Here is a 21,760-nt window from a genome sequence, read left to right on the forward strand (position 1 = left end):
TTTTTCTCTTGCTGCTTTTAATATTCTCTCTTTGTCTTTTGCTCTTGGCATTTTAATTATGATGTGTCTTGGTGTGGTCCTCTTTGGATTCCTTTTGTTTGGGGTTCTCTGTGCTTCCTGGACTTGTAAGTCTATTTCTTTCACCAGGTGGGGGAAGTTTTCTGTCATTATTTCTTCAAATAGGTTTTCAGTATCTTGCTCTCTCTCTTCTTCTGGCACCCCCATAATTCTGATGTTGGTACGCTTGAAGTTGTCCCAGAGTCTTCTTACACCATCTTCAACTTTTTGGATTTTTTTTTTTTTTGCTTTTTGCTTTTTCGGTTGAGTGTTTTTTGCTTCTTTGTATTTCAATTCTTTGACTTGATTTTTGTGTTCCTCTAGTCTGTTTTTGGGTCTCTGTATAATATTTTTTATTTCAGTCAGTGTATGTTTAATTTCTAGTTGGTCCTTTTTCATATCTTCGAGGGTCTCGTTATATTTATCGGCCTTTTCTAGGATATTCTTGAAAAGCCTTATAACCGTGGTTTTGAATTCTATATCCAGTCGTTTGTTTTCCTCCATTTCTTTCGTTTGTGATCTGATTCTTTGATGCCGCATGTTCACTGCTTCCCTGAGTTGGTACGGTATATTTGTGTGCTAGGTTTCCAATATGGCCCAGTGGGTCTGCCTCCCCAGTTAACCTGAGGTGGACACTCTTGGTGCACCCCTTTGTGGACTGTGTGTACAGCCTTGTTGTTATTAAGTCTTGATTGTTGTTGGTATCACTGGGAAGAATTGACCTCCAGGCCAATTGGCTGTAAGGATCAGCTGTGTCTATGCTGGGAGAAGTTCGGTGCTGGAGACAGCCTTATAGGATTAGACTTGCCAAATTGCAATAGCCTCTGTGCTCAGCTTGGATGGGGTGGAGTCTCAGTCTTGGCTTCCCGTCAGCCTTGCCCTTGCGCGCACATGCGCGCCTTCAGACCTCTGCCTTCCCCGGCTCCCGAGTCTCCGCCCGAGAGTCCAGACTCCCCCAACAAGAGCGTGGGTCCCCAGGGGCTCGCCTGGAACTGGGGTCCAGTGCAGTCAGAACTGGGGCTCAGTGCAGTCAGGAGCCTCCAACTCCCTTCTACTAGGGAAAGCCTGTGGCAGCCTCCGCAGCCTTTGTGCGCACTGGCACGCGCGCACCTTCAGACTTCTGCCTTCCCCAGCTCCCGAGTCTCCGCCCGAGAGTCCAGACTCCCCCCGTAAGAGCGTGGGTCCCCAGGGGCTCGCCTGGAACTGGGGTTCAGTGCAGTCAGAACTGGGGTTCAGTGCGGTCGGGGGCTTCCTTCCCCCTTCCGCCAGAGAAAGTCAGCCAGGCTCTCAGCCGCCCTTCCTCTCTGCGCACACAAAGACCCTTTGCTGTACCTCCAATTCTCTGTGAGCTTTTCTCTTTCCTTCTAGTTGTAGAATTTTCACTCAGCCAGCTTTCCTGTGGTTCTGGATGGTGTCCGTTCTGTCTTTTAGTTGTAGTTTTGAAATTGTTGTGCGAGGCAGCACTTTAGGTGCTTACCTATGCCGCCATCTTGGTTTCCTCCAGTTGTTGCTATATTAACAAACATAATATTTAGTGATGTGAAACAACCATTTGATAATGCTCATTGATTCTGTGGTCAGGGATTCAGTATGGGCACAGTAGGAAGGCTTTAACTCTATTCCACAGTGTGTGGGAAGCCTCAGCTGGGAAGACTCGAAGGCTGTTGGTAACTAAATGGTTCGATTTATTTGAAGATTTATTCAGTCCTATGTCAGGCAGCTGATGCTGGCTTTTACCTGAGACTTCAACTTGGGCTGTCATATGAAATTCCTATAGTGGCCTTTTCATGTGGTTGCTTGGACTTTCCTCTCAACTATGGTGACTGGGTTTCAGAAGTAAACATCTAGGAGAGCAAGTCGCAGTACATGACATTTTTGTGATCTAGCTTTAGAAGTCACATAACGCCACTTCCATGTTGTTTACAAGCCCACCCAGGCTCATTGGAAAGGAATATAGAGCCCATCTCTCAGTGGGAAGAAGTGTCAAAATCACATTGTAAGAAGAGCATGTGTGTTGGGAGACATGTTCTGGCCCTCTTTGGAAAGTGGAGTATGCCAAGTTATGACAGTATATTATATTTAATGCTTAGTAAGCCAGTGTAAAGGAATTTTTAAAGCATTTTCTAATAAGAAGGGTTGAAACAAGATTTTTAAATTTAATTTTCTCAAGAGACTAACCAAAGGACTTGTATGCATGCATATAAGCATAATCAATGGACAGAGACAGTAGGGGGCTGAGGGCATGTGCTGGGGGTGGGAGTGGCTGGGGAGAGGTCAATGGGGGAAAAAGGAGACATATGTAATACTTTAAACAATAAAGAATTTAAATTAAAAAATTTAATTCCCTCAAGTAATATAAAACCATATTCCATAATAATTTTGTGCATTAAGATTTTATGATTATACTTTTAAAATATAATCCTTTTTGTCATATTTTCTATTTATTAATAACACCTTTTATCACTATTTTTATTTTTCAGATAAAACTATGAAATGTAAAGTGGATTCCTTGGCTGGTTCACCTAAAAAGATATCTGAAAAGAAACAACAGTGCATCTCTTTAAAAGATGTAAATAAGGTTGTTTTTTAAAATGTTCATTAAATATAAGTTTCATATAATGTTAATTTTAGAATATTCATTCTCCTTTAAAATCTATGAACCAAAAATGTTTTCTGTTAAAAAATCTTTGGCTATGATAATTCCATTCATGAAAAAGTATAGTTTGCATGTTTGCTCTATTTCGAAAGAACAAAAACTCCAGCCAGCTCTCACTTTGTTCTTGGCCTAGTGGCCTCTCTACAAAATTGAGTATTTATCCTCATTTAAAAAATATATATATATATTTTTATTTATTTCTGAGAAGAAGGGAGAGGGAGAGAGAGATAGAAACATCAGTGATGAGAGAGACTCATTGATCACCATCCTGCAACCCCACACTGGGGATCAAGCCTGCAACCCAGGCACGTGCCCTGACCAGGAATCAATCTGTGACCTCCTGCTTCAAAGGTTGACGCTCAACCACTGAGCAACACTACCTGGGCTATCCTCATTTTAACAATGGTGTAAAAATCTGGGATTATGGGATACTATAATACTTAAGTTCAAGACTAACCTGTCCTTCTAGTCCAGTGGTTCTCAACCTTCCTAATGCAGCAACCCTTTAATACAGTTCCTCATGTTGTGGTGACCCCCAACCATAAAATTACTTTCGTTGCTATTTCATAAATGTAATTTTGCTACTGTTAATGAATCGTAATGTAAATATCTGTGTTTTCCGATGTCTTAGGCTCTACAGCAGTGGTTCTCAACCTGTGGGTCGCGACCTGTAGAACTGCTAGCAGGGTCGCCTAAGACCATCGGAAAACACAGATATTTACATTACGATTCATAACAGTAGCAAAATTACAGTTATGAAGTAGCAACAAAAATAATTTTATGGTTGGGGGTCACCACAACATGAGAAACTGTATTAAAGGGTCGCAGCATTAGGAAGGTTGAGAACCACTGGTCTAGTCCCTTTGGCAATACAGGTAAAAGTTATTACAGGATATTTTAAATACTGAAATGCCAGCTCCTGCTGTGTGGATACTTCAGTATAGTGGTAGAGCAATGGCGTAATCAGTTCTTTGTCTCTCTATATCTGTGTTGCTTGAACTTATCTAAGATGGTTGTTTATGAGAATAATTTCCATGGAATTTTCAGTGCATGGGACCATGTCCACTAACTGAACCACACTGGCCAGGGCCTGATGGAATTTTGATTCATCAAGAATATATATTCTGCTAGCATATATACTCTTTCTGAAAATAATGTTTTTGGTTTTTTTTTTTTTTTAACAGTGTGTTGAATCTTCAGTGTATTGGCCAACAAAAAGAGGCATAACCATATATGCTGATCCAGATATACCAGCAGACAGGTATGATTGAAAATTTAGTGTAATTAACTAGAGACTTAAGTGTAATATTGTCTTAAGTAGTGTATGAAATTGATGATAAGAAAGTATTCAATTTCCTTTTTTAAAATTTTATTTATTGATTAAGGTATTACATATGTGTCCTTATCCCCCCATTACACCCCCATTCCCCCCCTCATGCCCTCACCCCCCTGTTGTCTGTGTCCATTGGTTAGGCTTATATGCATGCATACAAGTCCTTTGGTTGATCTCTCCTCCTTACCCCCACCCTCCCCTACCTTCCCTCTGAGGTTTGACGGTCTGATTAATGTTTCTCTGTCTCTGGATCTGTTTTTGTTCGTCAGTTTATATTGTTCATTATATTCCATAAATGAGTGACATCATGTGATATTTATCTTTCTCTGCCTGGCTTATTTCACTTAATATAATGCTCTCCAGTTCTATCCATGCTGTTCCAAATGGTAAGAACTCCTTTTTTACCTCAGTGTAGTATTCCATTGTGTAGATGTACCACAGTTTTTTAATTCAGTCATTTACTGATGGGCACTTAGGCTGTTTCCAAATCTTAGTTATGGTGAATTGTGCTGCTATGAACATAGGGGTGCATATATCCTTTCTGATTGGTGTTTCTAGTTTCTTGGGATATATTTCTAGAAGTGGGATCACTGGGTCAAATGGGAGTTCCATTTTTAATTTTTTTGAGGAAACTCCATACTGTTTTCCACAGTGGCTGTATCAGTCTGCATTCCCGCCAGCACTGAAGAAGGGTTCCTTTTTCTCTGCATCCTGGCCAGCACTTGTAGTTTATGGATTTGTTGATGATAGCCATTCTGACAGGTGTGAGATGGTACCGCATTGTCATTTTGGTTTGCATCTCTCGGATGCTTAGTGACTTTGAGCATGTTTTCATATGTCTCTTGGCCTTCCTTCTGTCTTCTTTTGAAAAGTACCTATTTAGGTCCTTTGCCAATTTTTTGATTGGAGTGTTTATCTTCCTTTTGTTAAGTTATATGAGTTCCCTGTAAATGTTGGAGATTAAACCCTTATTGGAGATATCATTGGCAAATATGTTCTCCCATGCAGTGGGCTTTCTTGTTGTTTTATTGATGGTTTCTTTTGCTGTGCAAAGGCTTTTTATTTTGATGTAGTCCCATTTGTTTATTTTCTTCTTAGTCTCTCTTGCCCTAGGAGCTATATCAGTGAAGAAATTGCTTCGGCATATGCCTGAGATTTTGCTGCCTGTGGATTCCTCTAGTATTTTTATGGTTTCCCGTCTTATGTTTAAGTCCTTTATCCATTTTGAGTTTATTTTTGTGTATGGTGTAAGTTGATGGTCTAATTTCATTTTTTTTGGCATGTATCTGTCCAATTTTCCCAACACCATTTATTGAAGATACTGTTTTGACCCCATTATATGTTCATGCCTCCTTTGTCAAATATTAATTGAGCATAGTGGTTTGGGTTGATTTCTGGGTTCTCTATTCTATTCCATTGATCTATATGTCTGTTCTTGTGCCAGTACCAGGCAGTTTTGAGAACAGTTGCTTTGTAGTATAGCTTGATAATCCGGTATTGTGATCCCTTCAACATTGTTCTTCATTCTCAAGATTGTTGCAGCTATTCGGGGTCTTTTTTTATTCCAGATGAATTTTTGGAGAATTTGTTCTAGGTCTTTGAAGTATGCCATTGGTATTTTAATGGGGATCACATTGAATTTATAGATTGCTTTGGGTATTATGGACGTTTTAATGATGTTGATTCTACCAATCCATGAACATGGTATATTCTTCCATTTGTTCATGTCTTCCTCTATCTCTTTTTTTGGCGTCCTGAAATTTTCTGAGTACAGGTCCTTTGTCTCCTTGGTTAAGTTTATCCCTAGGTTTCTTAATTTTTTTGTTGCAATGGTAAATGGGATTGGTTTTTAAATTTCTCTTTCTGTGAGTTCATTATTGGTGTATAGAAAAGCCATAGACTTCTGGGTGTTAATTTTGTATCCTGCTACATTCCCGAATTCATCTATTAAGTCTAGTAGTTTGTTTTGTTTTTTAAAATATATTTTATTGATTTTTTTACAGAGAGGAAGGGAGAGGGATAGAGAGTTAGAAACATCGATGAGAGAGAAACATCAATCAGCTGCCTCTTGCACACCCCCTACTGGGGATGTGCCCGCAACCAAGGTACATCCCCTTGACTGGAATCGAACCTGGGACCCTTCAATCTGCAGGCTGACGCTCTATCCACTGAGCCAAACGGGTCAGGGCAAGTCTGGTAGTTTTTTGATGGAGTCTTTGTGGTTTTCTACGTACAGTAGCATGTCATCTGCAAATAAGGACAGTTTTACTTCTTCTTTTCCAATTTGGATGCCTTTATTTCTTCTTCTTGTCTGATCGCAATGGCTAGTACTGCCAGTACTATGTTGAACAGGAGTGGTGAGAGTGGGCATCCCTGTCTTGTCCCTGTTCTTAGGAAAAATGGTCTTAGTTTTTGCCCTTTGAGTATGATGTTGGCTGTGGGTTTGTCATATATGGCTTCTATTATGTTGAGGTATGATCCTTTTATTCCCACCTTGCTGAGAGCTTTTATCAAGAAAGGGTGTTGGATTTTGTCAAATGTTTTTTCTGCGTCAGTTGATATGACTATGTAATTTTTATCTCTCAATTTGTTTATGTGATGTATCATGTTTATTGATTTACAGATATTGTACCATCCTTGCATCCCTGGGATAAATCCCACTTGGTCATGATGTATGATCTTTCAGATGTACTGTTTTATCCGATTTGCTAGAGTTTTGTTGAGGATTTTAGCATCTGTGTTCATGAGGGATATTGGCCTGTAATTCTCTTTCATTGTGTTGTCTTTATCTGGTTTTGGTATTAGGGTGATGCTGGCTTCATAATATGAGCTTGGAAGTCTTCCTTCCTCTTGAATTTTTTTGAATAGTCTGAGGAGGATAGGTTTTATTTCTTCCTTGAATGTTTGGTAAAACTCCCCTGTGAAGTCTTCTGGCCCCCGGCTTTTGTTTGCTGGAAGCTTTTTGATGACTGCTTCAATTTCTTCCATAGTTATTGGCCTATTGAGATTTTTAGATTCTTCCTGATTGAGTGTGGAAGGTTGTATTTTTCTAGGAATATGTCCATTGTTATTTCACCACTTTCATTTTTTATTTTGTTTATTTGGGTCCTCTTTCTTTGTTCTTGGTGAGCCTGGCTAGAGGTTCATCAATCTTGTTTATCCTTTCAAAGAACCAGCTCTTGGTTTCATTGATCTTTTTTTGGGGGGGTCTCTATGTCATTCATTTCTGCTCTGATCTTTATTACTCCTTTCTTCTGCTCACTCCGGGCTTTCTTGTTGCTCTCTAATTCTTTGAGTTGTAGAGTTAGATACTTTAATTACCATTTTTTCTTGTTTTTTTTTTTTTGAGGTAGGCCTGTAGAGCTATAAACTTCCCTCTCAGGACTGCTTTCATTGTGTCCCATAGATTTTGGATTGTTGTGTTTTTATTGTCATTAGTTTCCAGGATATTTTTAATTTCTTCTTTGATGTCTTTGGTAACCCAATCATTGTTTAATAATATGCGAGCACATCCCCAGTGGGAGGTGTTCCGGAGGCAGCTGATCGATGTTTCTCTCTCATCAATGTTTCTAGCTCTCTATCCCTCTCCCTTCCTCTCTGTGAAATATCAATAAAATATATTAAAAAAAAAGATTTTCTCTTTGTCTTGAACATTTGCTATCATAATTATGATGTGTCTTGGTGTGGGTCTTTTCAGGTTCATCTTGTTTGGGACTCTGTGCTTGTGTGACTTTTCTGCCCCACATCAGGGAAGTTTTTTGACATTATTTCTTCAAATAGGTTTTCTAACCCTCGTTCCCCTTTCTGTTGTTCTGGCGCTCCTATTATTTGTATGTTGCTTTGTTTCATGTTGTCCCATAGATCCCTTAGGCTCTCCTGTCTTCTAATTTTTTTTTTCTCTAATTGCAGTTCAGTTTGGGTGTGTTATGCTTCCCTGTCTTCTAATTTGTTAATTCGGTCCTCCACTTCTGCTAGTCTACTGTTGAAACTTTCTATGGTGTTTTTTTTTTTTAATATATTTTTATTGATTTTTCACAGAGAGGAAGGGAGAGGGATAGAGAGCTAGAAACATCAATGAGAGAGAAACATCGACCAGCTGAGTCCTGCACACCCCCACCGGGGACGTGCCCGCAACCAAGGCACATGCCCCTGACCGGAATCGAACCCGGGACTCCCCAGTCCGCAGGCCGACACTCCATCCACTGAGCCAAACCGGTTTTGGCTCTATGGTGTTTTTTTATTGCAGCTATATCATTCTTTATTTCTTCTTGATTCTTACATAAGTTGTTGATTTTTTTCATCCATTTCTTCTTGATTCTTACATAAGTTGTTGATTTTTTCATCCATCTGGTTTATGAACTATAGGACCCTTATTCTGAATTCTTTTTTTCTGACATATTGCATGCCTCTGTTTCACTTAGTTGCTCTTCTGGTGATTCCTTTCTTTCCTTTGGGGGTTTCTTTGTCTACCCATTTTTGGTCTCACGGACTGATCTAAATGTCGAGTCATGCAGGGGCTGAGCCTTGGATGGCAGTGGCTCCTTGGGGTGTGGTTGCTCCTTGGGTGGTCACAGAAGCAGCTGCTCCTCAGTTGGCAGCGGCTCCTCTGGTGGGTGCTGTTCTTAGCAGTGGTGTCTCCTCTGGCTGGTGGGGGAGGCTGCTCGCACAGCTGCTGTTCTTGGACGGGGGTGGGCTGATCACAAGGCTGCTTGCTGCTCCTCAGATGGGGGCGGGTTGTGTGCGGCTGCTGCTCCTTGGATGGGGGTGGGCTGCTCACGTGGCTGCTACTCCTTGGATCAGGACTGGCTGCATGCTGCTGCTGTTCCTCAGATGGGATGGGCTGCTTGTGAGGCTGGCGCTTTTTGGACAGGGGCAGGTTGCTTGCAGAGCTGCTGCTCCTCATACAGGTGTTGGCTGCTCCTTGGACAGGGGATGGACTGCTTGCGTGGCTGCTGCTCCTTGGGTGGGAGTGAGCTGCATGTGTGGCTGTTGCTCCTCGGATGGGGGTGGGCTGCTCACACAGCTGTTGCTCCTTGGACATGGGTGGGCTGCTTACACAGCTTCTGCTCCTCAGACAGGTGCAGGGTGCAGGCTGCGCACTGCTGCTGCTCCCTGGATGGGGGTGGGCTGCGTGGGGCTGCCGCTCCTCAATTGTGGGCTAGCTGTTTGTACAGTTGCTTCTCCTTGGACGGGGCGGCTGCTCGCGTGGTTGCTGCTCCTTGGATGGGGGAGCGGGCTGCTCACACAGCTGCTGCTCCTTGGACAGGGGCAGGCCACGTGGAGCTGCTGCTCTTAGGCCTGGGGCGGGCTGCTCGCGGGGCTGCTGCTCCTTGGACAGGAGCAGGCTGCTCACATGTTTGCTGCTCGCGTGGTTGCAGTGCCCTGGGCAGCTGAGTCTCCTTTGCCAATTTGGGTTGGATGTTATTTGTTTCAGCTGCTCATTCTATTTGCTCCGGGACAAGACTCGGGACACGTCCGTCTGTTGTGCCACCATTTTGTCTCTCCCCAATCTTCTTTAGAAAGTATTCAATTTAAAAAAAAGATTGGCCCTGAAAATTTTGGTTAAACATATATAAATTTAAAAGAAAAATGTTGCGATAACTGGTTAGCAGCACAGTTGACCAAAAATGTAGTGCATCTAGAGTCTCCTATTACCTTGTCAGACAAAGTTGTTTCCATAAGGCAGATTCAATGAAGTTGCCTTGATGTAAAGGATGGACAAATGTGGGCCAGATGGCAATATTGGTTGGTGGAAAGCAAAGGATGGTTTCTTATCTTCTTGAAGATGAGTATCGAAGACTTTTGACTATAACCTTATCCTCACTAAAAAGAAACCCCACATTATTTTCAGAAAGAGTATATATGCTCACAAAATATATATTCTTGATAATAATGAAGTCACAAAAGGGTATAGTATACCACTTTATGGATAGTGTAAGACCTTAAAATAGTATTCTTTCATTTCTCTCCTCCTGGACTGTATGCTAGTGTTGTTATACACTTTATATGTTCATTATAGATGCTAGACTCTATAGTCATTTGTATTGAAAGTATCTTTCAGAGATATTTAAATAAATAATAAGAAAATAATCTCTTATATTAAAGGCCCATGGCTGTCACTCCATAATGCCTTCACGACCAAACAAGCAATGGCTCTCGTGGCGGGTGAGGTGGGGTGCGAGCTACTAGCGGTGGAGAGCTATGAGCGGTGGAGAGCTATGAGTGGCGGAGGGCGGGTGCGAGCTACTAATGGTGGAGAGCTACGAGCGGCAGAGGGTAGGGTGCAAGCTACAAGTGGTGATGGGTGGGGTGGCCAGCTGAGGCAAGTGGAAGCAAGCTACTCATGCACGATTTCATGCTTTTCACTTTTTGTGGAGATCCAGATTTATATTTGGTATCATTTTCTTTCTACCTGAAGGACTTTCTTTACTATTTCTTATATTGTGGGTCTGCTGGTGATGAAATTTTTTATCTTTTGTATATCAGAAAAATTATTTTAGCTTCTTTTTTTAATAAATATATTTGCTAGGTATAGAATTCTAGGTTGACAATCCTTTTCTCCCTATATTTTAAAGATGTTGCCCACATTCTGCTTCCTTACATTGTTCCCAATGCAAAATATATTTTGATCCTTTTCCTCTGACTGCTTTTAAGATTTTCTCCTTATTACTGGTTTGAGCAATTTAAATACACACACACACACACACACACACACACACACACACACACATATCTCCAATATAATAAAAAGCTAATATGCAAAATGACTGAACAGCGCAATGACTGGTCGCTATGATGTGCACTGACCACCAGAGGCAGATACTCAACGCAGGAGCTGCCCCCTGGTGGTCAGTGTGCTCCCACAGGGGGAGCATTGCTCAGCCAGAAGCCAGGCTCACGGCATGCAAGTGCAGCGGCAGTGGTGGGAGCCTTTCCCGCCTCTGCGGCTGCACTAAGGACAGCTGACTGCTGGCTTAAGTCCACTCCCTGCCATCAGTCAGTCAACCCCTGAGGGCTCCTGGACTGCGACAGGGCACAGGCCGGGCTGATGGATGTCCCAAGTACACAGATTTCGTGCACTGGGCCTCTAGTATACCAATATATATATTTTAATTGATTTCAGAGAGGAAAGGAGAAGGAGAGAGAAATAGAAACATCAATGATGAGAGAGAATCATTGATTGGCTGCCTCCTATATGCCCCACACTGGGAATTGAGCAAACAACCTGGGCATGTGCCCTGACTGAGAATCAAATCATGACCTCCTGGTTCCTAGGTTGACGCTCAACCACTGAGCCACACAGGCTGGGCTAGTTTAAGCAATTTAGTTATTATATGCCTTGGTGTTTTTTTTTGTCATGTTTTTTGTGCTTGGAGTTCTTTATTTGTAGGTTTGTGTCTTTTATCAAATTTAGGGAGTATTAAGCAGCTGTTCTACAAATATTTTTTTCTGTACCCATCTCTTTTTGAGACAGATGAGACAAATATTGATATTGTCCAAAAGGACCCTGAGGCTCTGTTCACTTTTTCAAAATATTTTTGGTGGCTATTCTTGTTAATAATTCTTAATTGACTATTTTGTCATCTTCATTCTGCTATTGAGTCTACCCATGACATTTTTATTTTATATTTCTTTTCTAAAATTTTCATTTTTTTTAATAGTTTGTATTTGTTTGCTGAGAGCTTTTATTATCCCGTTCAAGAGTGCTCACCTTTCCTTTTCTTAGGGAGCATGGTTATAATCACTGCTTCATAATAATTCCCACTTCTGAGCATTTAGAGGTTGACAACCTGTTGATTATATTTTCCCATGACAATTGATCTGATTTTCCTGGTTCTTTGCATGTTGAGTAATTTTTTATTATATTCTGGAATTTTGAATATTATGATGTGAGGCTCTGATTTCTGTTTAAAATCCTCTGTAGAATATTAATTTTTCTTTTGTTCTTGTTCATTTGTTTTAGCGGGGAGTCAACCACTCCCTTAGGTTCAAACCTCAATTCTGTCTTTCTTTCTGTGGGTGGTGATTGCAATGTTGGCTCAATCTCCAAGTCTTTGGTTTGCTGCTTTGGGTCAGTTCTGAATATGCTCAACTTGGAGTGAGCTTGGGATGTGTTTTGGGTCATTAGCAATAATAGGGGATCCACTCTCCCCTCTGGCTTTCTCTCTTTTTCCCGGATTTTTCTCACATTCACTTTTTCCTTGTTGCTCCCTCTCCCTGTTCCTCTGACCAGGTAGATGATTTCTCTTGGAGAAACTGCCATGTGGTTCTGTGTGATTGGGACCACTTGTGGAGCAAAACAGCAATAGAAAAGGGAGGAAAGGGAGGAAGGGAGGGAGGAAAGGGAGGGAGGGAGGGAGGGAGGGAGGGAGGGAGCTTGTTCTCAAACAGTCTTTACACCACATAATACCTGCTTCCCAGTTCCTCTAGAGGGAGGGGGGGGGGGCTTTCTCTCAGGGTTCCGGTGACCACACTGCTGCAGCTCTGTGGATCAGAGCTGATCTTGGGCAGGCCAAGGAGAGAAAAAGAGGGAAAGTCAGTTGGGATTCCCAGCTTCTTCTTAAAAGTTCCTCTTCCCCATTCTTTGGCTTGAGGTTTCTCTTGAGATTTTTATATCGATATCCTCTACACCATCCCAGGTATTCCTCAGTTTTACACCAAGGTATAGTGGAAGGTAAAAATCTAGGAAACTCTCCATGATTGTGGTTGTTTTTCACGTTTTGACGTCTCACCCCTATAGTTTTGTACTTTATCCAGAGTTCCTAGTGGTGATCAGTAGGAGAGGGGCTGTGGTGTGCTTACTCCCTCTTGGCAGGCACCAGAACTGTCAACTGGTGTTTATACTTGAGGGGCTCAGCTCCAGTTCCCATATAAATTTACCTACATAGATCAACTTGTTCTTCAGTGGTACTTTTTAAATTTTCTTCCAGGAAATAAAGATATTTTCAGGACTGGGTTTATAAATTTTAATAAATGTTTTTTTATTTCTAGTGCTTTACGTCAGAAGTCAAATGAGAAACCACTCAGATTGGCTGAGAAGAAAGAGTACAATGAGAAGAATGGCTGTGTCAAGTATGAATTTTTTTTCTTGGCCTAAATTTTTTATTGAAATAATTATGATAAAATTATAAGCAGGAAGAATTTACATATGATTTTATTATAAATTTCAAATCTTTGTTCCCATTTAAAAATATACATACAGTGGCTTCTTTAGGCTTTGAAGTTAGTTTTTTCTTTTACATAAGGTAGATTTTTCTGTTTAAAGTTCTCTTCCACTAAAAATATACATTTTCTATTTTCCCTTCTTGAATTTCTTTGGTGAAGTGAACAATTTTATGAAACAAATTAGATATAGTTAATCTTTTGGGGCTGTTGATTTTATATGGGTTGGTGTTTGCTTCTTTCCAGTTTTGTTGTATTAAATAGGTTTATCACTGACTTGAGAAACTGTTTAATTATTTGCAGTGTGGAACTTGGGGATCTTTTCATCTTTGTCCTGCCAGATTCACAAAGTTTTTACTTACAAGTTGTTTACAGTAGAGTAATAACTTCATTTTGTACTTGTTTAACACACAAAATATTTTCATACCTACTTTTAAGATTTCTTACAATACCAGCCTAAAAATACTCTCACAGCCCTGGCCAGTGTGGCTTGGTTGGTTGGAAAGTATCGTGTACACCTAAAGATCACAGGTTTGATTCCCAGTCAGGGCACATTCCCAGGTTGCAGGTTCGATCCCCGATCGGGATCCATATGGGAGGCAACCAATCTATACTGATGTTTCTCTCTCCTTCCCTCCCTCTCTCTCTAAAATCAATGGAAAAAATAAAATAAAACCACTCTTACATTTCAAGTACTGCGGCTGCTCTGAAGCTGCCAGAGTGACAAAGCATTTAAGACAGTTCGGAAATGGGTATAGGTCGTGCTGTTCACTTGAGATGACAGGGCAGAGGGTGTTGACTGTGGACATCCTTCAGGCTCCGCAGCTTCCCAGAGGCCACCCTGTGGGCTACAGCGTTGTCTCATCCAGCAGAAGCCCTCAGAGTGTTTCAAGGCCAGGAGCTCTGAAGGCAGCCATGGAGCCCGCAGATCTGGAGTGGCACCTGCATTGACATCCTCCTCCCTAACACCTGAAAGCTGTGGTGTCACAGTGGGTGTTTTCCTTGGAACAAAAGACCTTGCATTGTCCATGTAACTCATTTCTTTCTTTTATTGTACTACTTAGTAAATGACCTCTGAGATTGCTCCATTGCCTTATATTTTTGTACTAGAGGCCCGGTGCACGAAATTCGTGCACAGGGGGTGTCCCCTCAACCCAACCTGCACCCTCTCCAATCTGGGACCCCTTGGGGGATGTCCTGATCCTGGGGATCGGGCCTAAACCGGCAGTCGGACATCCCTCTCACAATCTGGGACCACTGGCTCCTAATTGCTCACCTGCCTGCCTGGTCACTCCTTACTGCCCCTTCTGCCAGCCTGGTTGCCCCCAATTGCCCCCCTTTGCCGGCCTGGTTGCCCCTAACTACCCCCCCTTGCTGGCCTGGTCGCCCCCAACTGCCCCCCCTGCCGGCCTGGTCGCCCCCAACTGTCTTCCCCACCAGCCTAGTCACCCCTCACTGCCCCCCCCCCCCCGCCAGCCTAATTGCCCCCAACTGCCCCTCTTGCCGGCCTGGTTGCCCCCAACTGCACCCCCCCCCCTGCTGGCCTGGTTGCCCCTAACTGCCCCCCTCTGTCAGCCTGGTCGTCCCTAACTGCCTCTACTTTCCGGCCTGTCACCCTCAACTGCCCCCCTTGCTGGCTGGTCACCCCCAACTGCCTCCCCCGCCCCGCCAGCCTGGTTGCCCCTCATGGCCTTCCTGCCAGCCTGGTCACCCCACGCAGCCTGCTGTTCAGTCGTTTGGTCATCCTTCAGTAACCCCCCTGCCGGCCTGGTCATAGGCAGCCATCTTGTGAGGGTGTGAGGGTCAATTTGCATATTACTTCTTTATTATATAGGATTAGAAGGTTGTATCTTACCTCCTGTTTGACTGAGTGCCCTTTACTTAGAACCCACTGATTATACTTCGTCAGTCCACTGTGAGTTCCAGGGAGGTTGGAGGTGTTCAAGATTAAACAGCAAAGAAGGAAGGAGACTGGATATTTTAGAAACTCTGATGACCTGGGGATCATGCAGTCTTTCTCCTTGTTCAGAGCAGGTGGCCTGGGATTGGCAGTTTTGTGTCCACAGCCTGAGGCCCAGGTTGGGGCTGGGGGAAGTGTGGGACTGCCTTGACCACAGTAGCCTTTGTATCACAGTGAACAGGGCAAAACAGAACAAGTAGTCATTTCATAGCTTTGCCTTGGAATATATAATTCACTTTACCTCTGCCAAGGAAGAATTAAAATAATCTCTATATATAAAAGCCTAAGCGACCATCACAACCAAACAGATGACTGAATAGGCTGCGTGGGGTAACCAGGCCGGCAGGGTGGTTAGTGAGGGGCGACCAGATGACCGAGCAGCAGGCTGTATGGGGCGATCAGGCTGGCAGGGTGGTTAGTGAGGGGTGACCAGACGACCGAGCAGCAGGCTGCATGGGGCAACCAGGCCCTCAGGAGGGGCAGTTGGGGACGACCAGGCCGGCGAGGGGGGGGGGGCAGTGAGGGGTGACCAGGCTGGCAGAGGCAGGCAGTGAGGGGTGACCAGGCCGGCCGGGAGGGGCAGTTGGGGGCGACCAGGCTGGCAAGGGGGGGCAGTAAGGGGCGACCAGGCCAGCAGGGGGGCAGTTAGGGGCAACCAGGCAGGCAGGCATGTGAGCAGTTAGGAGCCAGTGGTCCCGGCTTGTGAGAGGGGTGTTCGGGCCTGAGGATTGGGCCTAAACCGGCAACAAGACATCCCTCAAGGGGTCCTGGATTGGAGAGGGTGTAGACTGGGCTGAGAGGAACCCTCTCATGCATGAATTTTGTGCACTGGCCTCTAGTAACTCAAGAAAAAGAAACAATTTTCCCCCTTCAAATTGTCTTTTTAACTATTTTACAGATTATTGCAGTTTTTAAATCCTGATCCTTTGAGGGCTGATGGAATCTCTGATCTGCAACAGGTATTACAACTCTAAAAAAAAGTGAAAAAAGAAAGAAAACTTTACTCTTTAAATCCCTCTCCTTCCGCCCTCTAAATTTAAGATTAGAAGAGAAACCCCTTCAATTGGAGACTTTATCTGAAGACATTTTTTTTAGAAATTGTCTAGTGAATCGGTGCTTTAGAGAAATGGTTCTTCTCAGGATTGGGATATTAGAAGATCTTCCTTTCATTTTGGTAGTTTTGGTGGTTTTTGATAAGCATATACACCTAGGTTTTTACATTGAAATCAAACTCTTGTCTTTTCTCGTGTCCATAAAGTTCTTGGTGTTCTGTGCTGGTACCGTGGGGCGGACTGTCTGTCGTGTGTGTCCTCTAGTTGCAGAAGCTGAAGGCGGGCGCACAGCAGGCCTCTGCGGTGCTCCGGAACAAGATTGAGCCTTGCTTGTCCATTGACATGGCGCCGCTTTCGGCCGACCTGAAAAAGGTAAACATGCTCCTGAAACCAAACTCGAGGAGAAGTACTGACCTGCCCGAAGGGGGAAGGATTTTTAATAAACGCTTCTACTGAACTTGCATTTGTATAATTTCTTTGCTTTTGAAATTCTCTTTTAAGCTTCTGTTACTAATTTATTATTTATTCTTAAGTCCAGGCTAACTTCTTACAAGTGACTAATTCTTTTATGGAGAAACCATATGTAACTGTAAGTGCTTTTCTGAAATAAGTTTTCAAAAGTGCCTGTGGAAAGGGACTTGGAAGAAATGAATTGCCAGGATGATTATGATATACTTCTTAGCAAAGTTGCTTTATAGACCTTGGTTTTATGTAGTAAATTGGTCATACATGTTTATCTACTTCCTTCTTGACAAAAAAAAAAGTTGTAAAATATTTCTTAAAAGGATAAAACCCCAAGGGTGACTAGAATGAGAGCAAAGTCTTTAGTGGACAAGAGCTTTCCACAGGCTGCAGAGGGTGACCGACACCCCAAGGGAGGAGTGAAGTGGTGCGGGTCGGGAGCTTCCCCACCCTGTTTCCTAAACATCCAGAGCCAGTTGCTCAGGAAGGAGAAGGAAGGGTCCTTTTGGAGAAACTGAATAGCCCTAGAGAATGACCTTTAGGTGATGCTGTTTGGAATTCTCCCACTAAAAACACCTGCTTGCTGCCCCGTGTTCCCACAGTGATGTGACTCGCACATGGTGCTGAGCTTTGCCCCGCCCACAGGTGAGCATCAGGGATGGTTAGGTGTTTGAGGAAAGCCCTCACCCAAGGGAAAAAAGTAAGACCCAAGAAAACTGAAGTAAATAAACCATGTAGAGAATAGAAGAAAACATTAGAAAATAAATATCCTTAATAAGGTATATATTGTATGTATTTGACAATTACCTAGCACCCCACACTTTTTAAAGAAAAGGAACAGAGAATAAAAAATAGGTTCTTAGAAACTCATACTGTTGTAGAAATAAAAATCAATAGTTGATTTAAGAGATAAAAGCTAATAATCAGAAAGTAGAACAAAAGACAAAGAGATTGAAATAGGGAGGAAAAGAGAAATTGAGTGTCAACTTGAGGTCCAATATCTGAAATGGAATTTCCAGAAAGAAAGCGGGGGGAAGAGGGCAGACAATTCTAATGTAACACATGAATAATTTCTAGATTCAATGGATATGACTTTCTGCGTTAAGGAGTTTACCTACCACAGGCCCAGCACAACTGAGGAACAAGATAGTAGACGTTGTTGTGAAGCATCTAAACTGAAGGGATTCAGAGACCATGAAGGATTCCAGGGAGAAGAAACTGGTCCCACACACAGGATCAGGAATCAGAATGGCTTCAGGCTTCACCGTAACACCGGAGGAGCACTGACTCCAAAATTCTGATAAGTTATTTCTAACCTAGAGGTCTATCAACCAAGTGTGAGGGCAGAATGAAGACATTTTCAGATGTGCCAAGTCTCAAATTTACTTCCTCTGCACCCTTTGTCAAGAAGCTACTGGAATATGTTCACCAACACAAGAAAGTAAAGAAGACAGCGTGTGCTGCAGACAAGAGGGGGAGGTGCAGGGAGACCCCAGGATGGCAGCTGCACACCAGGTGCAGAGCTGAGTCAGCCGTGATTGCAGTGGGGCTCAGGGCCTGGGAGCAGGACTTCATGGAGATAATGGTGCTGATGAGATCAGCCTTTTGGAAAATAGTATCAATGTGGCTGGAGAACTTGGGACATTTGGGAGGTTTTAGTAACAGTCATATAGAAAATAAGCAAATAAAGGCATGTTTTTAAAAAGATTTACCAGTGAAGTTGATGCACCAGCAGATTTAGACAAGAAGCCACATCCTTGTGCTGGAGAGCATTAAGCACCTGGGTGGTCAGTTGGATCCTTTAATTTGGAGCCTAGAAAAGCAAGAATCTTCTAGCAGGACTTAGGTGCTAGAAAAGATTCAATGGAAAATGCCAGACTGAGCAATGCATACTGTTTTTGGGATAAATGAGCAATGAGATGGGTTTTCATTAGTTTATTGTAGTTTTTGGTTGTTGTTGATGTTTTGTAGGCTCTTCAAAGAAATAAGTTTCTGGGACCTAGCCACACTGAATCTTACTCTTGGCCTGCCATAGCACGTGGCTGTGATGTGGTTGTCATTTCTCAGTGTGGAAATGACCCCTTGTTGTACCTTCCACCAGTGCTTACGATTTTGCAAACAGGGGGCTGCTACAAGTCATTACCAAGTAGAAACGGAGTAAGTTGAAGACAATTTTGTTTCACAACAAAATGGATTAAATATTTATTTTAAAATTTACACCTACTTTTGGTAAAATTTAGGTTACATTATTCATTTGGTGTTCAAACTGTCATGACAGAAACTGTCCTATGAGAAACTTTTACCTGACCACGCTTCTCTCACACTATTCTCACATTTGACCCCCCAGGTGTGGGCCATCTACTGAGTCCAGAGAGTCCAGCTTTTAGAGACAAATGTATAGTTTATAAAAAGTATTTCACTGGTTTAAGTTCTTAATAGCTGGCAAGTGTGATAAAAAGTGAGCTTAGAATGTAGGTTTTCTGTCATCTCGTCTCATATTCTTTCAAATATTTTCATAGCATTCCCACACTTTTACAAACCTACTTTATTTTTCCCATGTGTCAGAATCTGCAAATAGCTGAGAAAGATGATGGCAAGGAGAGAAATGGGGTGTGAGCATCAAATATTTGATGGTGGGGTAGTGACATCTGCTTTGCTGGGTATGGCCTTTGTCTCAGATCCTATCCCAAAGGACACCCTGTGGATTGTTCTGCCACTCATTACAAGGTGAAAAATAGCAGTACGAAAAGACACTAAGGATTGCATTTTAGAAAAGAAAAGATGGCAGTTTACTTTTTGAATTATGCTAGGTAGAGTAATGATTTTCCTTTGGAAATCTGCATTGGCTAAGTTATTATGTATTGATTTAATAAAACTAAATGGATACACTTATATCCATCAGTTAGTTAGTAGCTGACCGCATTGATGAGATGCAGCTTGTGTGGAGATAGAACCCTGGCTGGGCCAGGAAGAGGTGTCCAGGTGTTGTCTCTTGTGTCCACTCTGTTTTCTCTGCATGTCCATGGTCAGCCTGCTTTTAGGCCTGACACCTGGAAGCTGGCACTCACCTGGATCTGTGTGAAGGAAAGTCTCATCATCTCTTCAGTTAGTTGAGGGCATGTGTGCAGGAAGGTGTTTGGCAGGCTGTGCGCCTTCAGGAGATATCTCTGGCACAGCGGAGGGCAGGGTTCAGACGTTGCTGTAAGAAACTCAGTCACCTAAGGAAGAGATGGTAACCTTTTTAAAGGCCCTTTTCAGGAAGCAGTTAGTTCACCCTTGAGCTCAGGAGCAGGAGCTCTAGAACCAGGTTGTCTGGCTTCAAATCTTGTTGCTACCATGTATTAGCTGTGCAGACTTGGGCAACTGACTTCACCTCTGTGCCACAGACACCTGTGAAATGAGGTAGTGATAGGTTCTGTCCTGTAGGAGTGTTTTAAGGACTAAGTGAATTAATACTTGTGAAGTGCTTAGTTTAAGCCCTAGCAAAATCTGAGCCAATGTGTCTCAATCCTTTTTGATGAAATTATATTTTAACTTTTCTGACCTATGTGATAATGATAAAAATTTATATAGTGCTTACTCTGGACAAAGAGTCCACATGCTTCACGGATAATGTGTTTGATTCCTAACTTTTGTCCAAAATTATGTGGATTTGTTTGTCTTTGCAGCCTCTGGCAGTCATCGTGTGTCCTGGGTGGAAAAAGGCCCAATTTATTTTTGAGTTATTGGGAGACTATGGCGTGTCCTCCAGGCCACTTCATCCTATGTTATTAACAATTGGACTCCACAAAGATGAAGCCAAAAATATGAAGCTTCCAAGGGGGTGTAAGCATCCTTCCAAGCTGTTTGGTTTTCCCTACGGAGCACAGCGGAACCCTGCCCAGCAGGCCTGGGAGCTGCAGGTGTCAGAGAGCTGTGTGGTGCAGCTGATGGTCACTAGCTCAGGCTGCCCCTGTCAGTTACCAACGGGGATAGATGATGAAGGTTTATCTCTGTGAGAAAAAGAGAGAACTATGTGATTTCATTCATTTATGAACTATCTACTGAACACCTCCTGTTAGATGTTGATTAAACGCTCCCTGTCTTTTAGTTGTGCAGAACATGATGGGAGCCCAGGTATTTAATCAGATAATGAGCGAGGTTGTTAGCTGGGCAGGTAAACTTCTTGCCTCACCCACCTAAGTAAGAAAAACAGCTTTTTGTGTTGTTAGAAGGCATCTCTAGAAAGTGTGTGGAATCTTAGGAAGGAAATGTTAGAAAAACCTGTGGGAAATCTAAAATGTTAAATTTTTTTCTTTTAAAACATAGGTGATGTAATGGTTACAACACCGCATAGCCTCCTGAGACTTCTCAGATATCAAAGCTTGTTATTTCTTAGACTCTGTCACCTCATTTTGGATGAGGTGGAAGTATTATTCTTTGAAGCTAATGAACAGGTAAGTAAGCATCCATTTAGATGTCATTACTACTCAAATATATAAAATTAAAGTGTTCGCTGTTTTTAGGTTCAAGAAGAGTGTCTATTTGTGGTAGAAGCTGGTTAATTTAAAATTTTTTCTCTTTAATTTCTATGATTAAGAAGAGAGAATGTTTTTCTGAAATTTTCTTACCAGTGTTCTCTTTGAAAAGCAAAACTAAGGAGGTTTTCAAAATTATTTAATATTTTTCTGATTATAAAAGCAATTTTTATATTAGAAATTTTGAGAAATAAAGAGAGCACTTGAAAACATCCATAATCTTACACTCAGGAAATCACTATTATTATTCTGGAGTAGTTCTTTCTTTTTTGTAATTCCTCTGTCAAAGGAATTAATAATATCAGTACCTTTCTTTGGTCATTTGTAAGTTGCATTTTTTAGTAAATAGCATTGTATTGTTACTATTCTACAGTGTGATTGTTACTTGCCATATGGTATTGAATCCTGTGGACATAAACATAATTTATTTTAATATTGTCTTATTTTTAGGTATTTAGCATCGTGTGTGTGTGTGTGTGTGGCTTCAGAACATAATACATCTTTTTAGCACATTTCCCATAGGGTAAATTCCTAAGAAGGGGATTGGTGGATCAAAGACTG

At 42.3% G+C, this 21,760-nt stretch overlaps 1 protein-coding gene across 1 annotated transcript in view; it reads left to right on the top strand.

Moving 5' to 3' along the window:
• TDRD12 (tudor domain containing 12) overlaps positions 1 to 21,760 on the top strand; it is a gene marked incomplete at its 5' end in the record, with an annotated part of 114,500 nt that overhangs the window by 50,795 nt on the left and 41,945 nt on the right. The window contains 8 exons of the mRNA XM_080644450.1: positions 2,538 to 2,635; positions 3,898 to 3,974; positions 13,038 to 13,118; positions 16,067 to 16,127; positions 16,485 to 16,592; positions 18,654 to 18,839; positions 20,351 to 20,507; positions 20,991 to 21,118. Coding sequence (XP_080500576.1) covers positions 2,538 to 2,635; positions 3,898 to 3,974; positions 13,038 to 13,118; positions 16,067 to 16,127; positions 16,485 to 16,592; positions 18,654 to 18,839; positions 20,351 to 20,507; positions 20,991 to 21,118 — 896 coding nt within the window. The remainder of the gene's footprint in view (positions 1 to 2,537; positions 2,636 to 3,897; positions 3,975 to 13,037; positions 13,119 to 16,066; positions 16,128 to 16,484; positions 16,593 to 18,653; positions 18,840 to 20,350; positions 20,508 to 20,990; positions 21,119 to 21,760) is intronic.

This window comes from Plecotus auritus, assembly GCF_963455305.1.
Source record: "Plecotus auritus genome assembly, chromosome: 10".
NCBI classification, from domain to species: domain Eukaryota; kingdom Metazoa; phylum Chordata; class Mammalia; order Chiroptera; family Vespertilionidae; genus Plecotus; species Plecotus auritus.